General features: G+C 37.6%; 1 protein-coding gene across 1 annotated transcript; it reads left to right on the top strand.

The window, feature by feature from the left end:
• Positions 1-5,549: 5,549 nt before the first annotated feature.
• Positions 5,550-5,867, top strand: LOC107597726 (oligodendrocyte transcription factor 3). The gene has a single exon (XM_016288896.1). It carries the CDS (start codon positions 5,550-5,552, stop codon positions 5,865-5,867), a length of 318 nt encoding a protein of 105 aa, XP_016144382.1.
• The last annotated feature ends 676 nt before the right edge of the window (positions 5,868-6,543 follow it).

Raw genomic sequence — 6,543 nt, forward strand, 5'->3', positions numbered from 1 at the left:
CCAATCAAACACACCTGAACAAGCTAATCAAGGTCTGAAGGGTTACTAGAAAGCTACAGGCAGGTGAGTTTTAATTAGGGTTGGAGCTGAAGTCTGCAGGGCTCTGGCTCTCCAGGACCGGAGTTCGCCACCGCTGATATATGGCATAAAGGGTCACTGAACTTCAGAATGTTTGCAAAAATAATGTCTTTTCAGAGACAGATTAAAGCCTTTGAACATCTCCAAATTAAAGGGAAAGTTCGAAATCAAATGGAACTGCAAGGCTCTCCAGGACCGGAGTTCGCCACCGCTGATATATGGCATAAAGGGTCACTGAACTTCAGAATGTTTGCAAAAATAATGTCTTTTCAGAGACAGATTAAAGCCTTTGAACATCTCCAAATTAAAGGGAAAGTTCGAAATCAAATGGAACTGCAAAAAGAATGATTGTTTGCAGACAAGTTTCTTGAACTGTCATTGGTCAGATAAACTGATTGTCCCGCCTCAAAGTCACGCCGTTGGTTAAGCCAGTGTTGCTGGGTGGGGCTGGTCGGGGTGTTCAGACAAACAGACCTATTTTTTAATAGTGTCACATTGTTAAACTAAAAGTATTTTAACATTACACAGATCTTTATGTAATGCTGGATTATCTTACTGTACGTGCTCTACAACAATATGCAAGCCTGTTTCATAAGGCATTAATTGAATGAACATAGAGTGTTTTAGAGCAAAACATGTAATGATTTATTTATTTGATCCTTTACCAGCGTGGCCAATCTTTCAAAAACGTTTCTGAGACACTAAATGACAGCTTTAAAAAGTAAACTACTTGTTGCAGTAGTAGTTATTCACACTTCTCAATTTAAAGAGAAACATAAAGGTATCCTTTTTTTGCACTAAAATGCTAATTCCTCTGATTTTGCCTAATGAATGCAAATGTCGTCTTTGAGGAGAATAACCCTGAAAATATTAATTAGAAACCTCACATTCATTGTGCTGCATCTTACAAGCTCTTTAATTAGTGAGCTTTTATCGTTTGATCACAATGCTAATTAGATTTCTCAAATTTCAAGGTTTGTTTACTTGTAAGATAACAGAATATAGAATCAAGGGATTCAAAGATTCGTTCTTTCAGAAACCCTATGGCATTGTAACAAAAAAGAACAAAACTTTTTTTTACATTTCTGAAAAGATAAAAACAAAAAGCATATTAATCTGAAAATGTGCTCTCTTTTTTTTTTAAACCTACATCTGACTTGTCTAAATTGGTCACCAAGAGTAAACGATTAGTTTTATGCCCCACAGAAGAAAGAAAAGATGCAGAATTTGCATTTTTGGGTGAACTGTCCCTTTAAAACTGAAAGAAACTGTTTTCATGTTAGTGTTTGTGTCAGAAACAAAACAAAAAATGTAAATGTGAGTGTCTTAAACTGTACATTTATATCTGCAGTCATTTCTTTCGTAAGTTAACCAGCCTGTTAACGCTGAGCATTCTGTCCCGTGGATGAGCAGTAAATCATGTCTGACAGCGGTCGATGTAATCCAGGCGTCTGGCACGTCACCTATTGTCTGAGAGCATTGGGCCCTTGCAGGGGCTGGACGTCCCTTACTCAACCACGCATTTCTGTCAGCGTGCCAGTTCTGCTGTTAGCATGGCCCGCTTCTGTGATACTTCTTATTTTTGCACTGATTTTGGGGAGAAAATGTTAGATGTTAGTGAAGCGTAATGTGATTCTCTACACCTGTGTGAACTTGAGGGGAGTTGACTTTATTTTGACTGCTGATTGCAAAAATGGCTTTGAAAAATGAAGTACGAAAACCTCTAGCATCATTTCTTTGCAGATGCCACTTGGGTGAATTATTTATTAGCTAATGCAGTGGAAATCATACTCTTTTTTTTTTTTCATTTGTGACCCTGGAGCACAAAAGCAGTGTTGAGTCGCTGGGGGATATTTGTAGCAATAGCCAACAATACATCGTATGGGTCAAAATTATAGATTTTTCTTTTATGCCAAAAATCATTAGGATATTAAGTAAAGATCATGTTCCATGAGGATATTTAGTAAATTTCCTACCGTAAATATATCAAAACTTAATTATTGATTAGTAATATGTATAGCTAAAAACTTAATTTGAACAACTTTAAAGATGATTTTCTCAATATTTAGATTTTTTTTGCACCTTCAGATTCCAGATTTTCAAATAGTTGTATCTCAGCCAAATATTGTCCTATCCTAACAAACCATACATCAATGGAGAGCTTATTTATGCAGCTTCCAGATGATGTATAAATCTCAATTTCGCAAAAATTGACCATTATGACTGGTTTTGTGGTCCAGGGTCACAATTGTGCAAATAGTTTTTGGAGCCACTTTAGAATTTGAAATGTCTGCAAATATTGTGCTTTTCAGTGCATACCTCATACTGCATTCTTGCCGTCGTTGCTCTTAGTTATTGTTTATGCAACCCCGACCAAACCAACTACATGGAATGCAGCTCTGTGTATTTTGGAGGAACAGGAGCCGTGTCGGGGAACAACACTAGTACGGCTGTTATAAAGAGCCTTAACAATGGGTCTGCCTACAGAGACCGTACCGCCGTCCCTGGCTCCGTCCACCGCAGGTTCTGGGATCATCGACAGACCACGGGAGGGTTGGAGTGTGTGCATGAAGGGGTCCTGCTGTTTGGGTTTCCTTCTCGGAGCAGCAGTGAGTAAATGAGACCCCCCGCCACTCCACATCCCCGTAACGGCCACATCATCCATGTCTCTCCCCCCTCCTGTCTCCACGCCTCCGAACTCTTCCCTCTCCCCTCCACTCACACACTGAGACATTTTTCCACATTGGCCGGATTAGGAACACTTTCACTTGGATCTATGTGGTCACCCCCACAGACAAAGAAACACTTGGAGACAGGATTAGTAGGATTAAAAAGGATTCACATATGTCCAGTTCAAGCAATTGGTATTCAAAGCTTTACACTTTCAAATGCCACCAAGAGAGAGTAAAGCAGCCCCGAGCTTTTCTTTGCATTGCAGCACCTTTATGAGAAACGATTCCCTTTCATCTTCCTCTATGCTGCAGTGAATTCATGTTTTCACTCTTTTTATGTGGGATTTTATTGCTGTGGAAAACCAATGAGACTAGAGAGGGAAGACTCTTGTTTTTTTTCCCCCTTGCATACACGAAATTGGGAACTTCGACCAATTCCAGAATGCTGTTTTCATCTGACATTGTACTTGCTTTCATTTTCATCACATAAAGGTTACCTTGTTTTTTTATATTAGAATTTTAATTTGTAGACAGAAATCTAGACCATTTCATAATTATGAGACAGTATACATAAGTATATCATACATAATCTTATTATTACAAACAGTATTTTCTTTTGTTTTACTTTTCTTAGTTTGTTTCGTAGTATCAAACCCCTTTAGACCCCCCTTTTATTTGAAAACTGTAACAGTATATCATAACAGATATAATCTCAGGCACGTCATCTGAACATCATCTGCCAGTGAAAGGATCATTTATATATTGTAAAGATACATGGATTTCATATTTAACTTACCAATATATAATAATAATATTTGCTCTGTTTGTAATACTTAACCAATTATGCCAAATTCAATCAAACAATCTTGTAGCATATTTCGCTAAGTAAGCATAAATCAGTATGAACAATATTTGTACATATTGCCTGTTTTTTTGGTACCAAAAAAAATTACAGCTTCTTGTCAGATAATTGGCTAAATGTACGTATATGTTTTAAATTGATACATGCATAATTCTATTTTCATTCAGTTCAGGTGATATAGTAATTTATTAATATTATAATGTTTATATATCTTGATTTTGTTTCTGTAATGAAATGAAATATAATTGCATAGGCACACAAAAGCAACTTTAGCCATTTTATACCAGGGAAAGAGGTTTAAAAATTGATGAAGTATTTATGAAATTAACAGATATATATATTAAATAAAAAATGAAATTATGCAGTATCAGCATTAAATTTCACCTTAAGAGAAAAAATAAATAAATAATAAGTATAAACATTAAAAAAAAGACTTTTCAGAATTTCAAATCAATTTCCTTAATCAACTATTGAATTCTAAGTTGCAAAAACTGTAAAAGGTACAACTCTGATTGATCTTTAGATTTAAAGCATTACAGGTTTTTCAATTAAATTAAGATTTCAATGTTGACGGACATATGCGAACTTTAAAATAGCTCTACACAAGACCTATTTTAATGTGAATTTGTGTTTTATAACAAGCATAACAGTATAAGACCAAACGTCAAGAATCAGATATTTCTAATAAAAAACATTATCCAATGCATAAAATCATTAATGTAATCATGCTCGCTAATATTAACGAAAGTGATAACACAGTATCATTCTGTGATACACCAGTAAGCCTGATATACACACAGTATTATCAGTGCTTATCTGTGACGGGACATGAATGATGCAGGGTGCGATGTAAGCGACCCGGCATCGTTTCTTAAGAGTGGAGAAGTATTTGCAAAGTTTCAGAGGCTCCTGGGCTGAAGTGTCTCCCCATGGTTGATGAAGTATTTATGAAATTAACAGATATATATATTAAATAAAAAATGAAATTATGCAGTATCAGCATTAAATTTCACCTTAAGAGAAAAAATAAATAAATAATAAGTATAAACATAAAAAAAGACTTTTCAGAATTTCAAATCAATTTCCTTAATCAACTATTGAATTCTAAGTTGTCAAAAACTGTAAAAGGTACAACTCTGATTGATCTTTAGATTTAAAGCATTACAGGTTTTTCAATTAAATTAAGATTTCAATGTTGACGGACATATGCGAACTTTAAAATAGCTCTACACAAGACCTATTTTAATGTGAATTTGTGTTTTATAACAAGCATAACAGTATAAGACCAAACTTCAAGAATCAGATATTTCTAATAAAAAACATTATCCAATGCATAAAATCATTAATGTAATCATGCTCGCTAATATTAACGAAAGTGATAACACAGTATCATTCTGTGATACACCAGTAAGCCTGATATACACACAGTATTATCAGTGCTTATCTGTGACGGGACATGAATGATGCAGGGTGCGATGTAAGCGACCCGGCATCGTTTCTTAAGAGTGGAGAAGTATTTGCAAAGTTTCAGAGGCTCCTGGGCTGAAGTGTCTCCCCATGGTGTCGTTACAATGAATATGAATAGATGCTCCTTTGGTCAATGGGACAGTCAAAGCACACCGCTCCAGATAATGGGGACGTAATCCTAACAAGACCGTTATGAATAGAGGGGCTCCTTTTGTTTGGCCCCTCTCGAGCAGCACTATAAATACGGAGCCCTGTGATGCGTCGCCACAGAGCAAGAGGTGCATCTCCGACCGAAATCAAACCAGGAGACGCGGCCTCGGTCTACAGAGAGAAGGCGTGAGTGAGAGAGAGAGAGAGAAAAGAAGAGGCTCCAGTGGGCTAAATCAGGTGATTAAGCAGGAGTGACTTGAAATAAAAACAAGGCAAGAGAAAGAGAAAGAGACAACCTCCTACCCAAGCGCAGCCATAAAATGAATTCGGACTCCAGCTCCAGCAGAGCTTCCTCTCCAGACATGGATGGGATGTACCTCCACCACCATCCTCAAGACGGACGCCTGAACTCCGTGTCCTCCACGCAGAACGAGCTGCTCCAGAAGATGACGGGCGAGCACGCGTCCAAGACGCCCTCCGGCAGCAAGTACAAGCTCAAGAAGCAGGTGACCGAGCAGGAGGTCCAGCATCTGCGCTTGAAGATCAACGGCCGAGAGCGCAAGCGCATGCACGACTTGAACCTGGCGATGGCCGGGCTCCGAGAGGTGATGCCGTACGCGCACGGCCCGTCTGACTAATCAAACAACGATTAAACGAGTAAGAACAAAACATAAAATAGCCTAAACAATTTTACATCAAGAAACGACAGTTTTCAATCAAATACAACAACAACAATAATTATAAACAGTTCTGTTTTTATGTTTAAATTCTAATACAATACTGCCATGATGTATTTGGTTAAACTATTCTTATACATTTCAGATGAAAATTGATTTAAGGAAATATTCTCTTATTTACTGTGACATCCCTAAAAGAATAGAATATTTCCTTAAGTGTCGGCGGGAGAAGTAAATGATAAAACTGCACTGGACACATTTGAAACACAAAGGCAGTCCCTCGGGCCCTTTCACAGACTCAGCGCTGATCAGATGAATGTATGTTTGTAGAGATTACAAGTGAATTGTTCTCAGGGGAATGGGAGAAGACAACATCAGAGAGCGCGTGCGGATTACAGCAGCCTAATGCAGAAGATGAGATATTCAGGACTCTATTCTTGGGGGATGTAAATGAGGCGAAGGATTAAAACGCCCTTTGTAACTAACTCAAGTCCCTTTTTAGACAAGTAGCAAGAAGAGCCTGGGCGAGAATGCTGAGCTATTTTACACTGTAGTTTAGGGACTACAGACAGAGCATGGACACTGAACGATTGATTTTAGAGTTAAGAGCGCTTTCTGCGAGTCATTTTACGATCGT

This window comes from Sinocyclocheilus grahami, unplaced genomic scaffold (assembly GCF_001515645.1).
Source record: "Sinocyclocheilus grahami isolate Dianchi unplaced genomic scaffold, SAMN03320097.WGS_v1.1 scaffold235.1, whole genome shotgun sequence".
Lineage (NCBI taxonomy): Eukaryota > Metazoa > Chordata > Actinopteri > Cypriniformes > Cyprinidae > Sinocyclocheilus > Sinocyclocheilus grahami.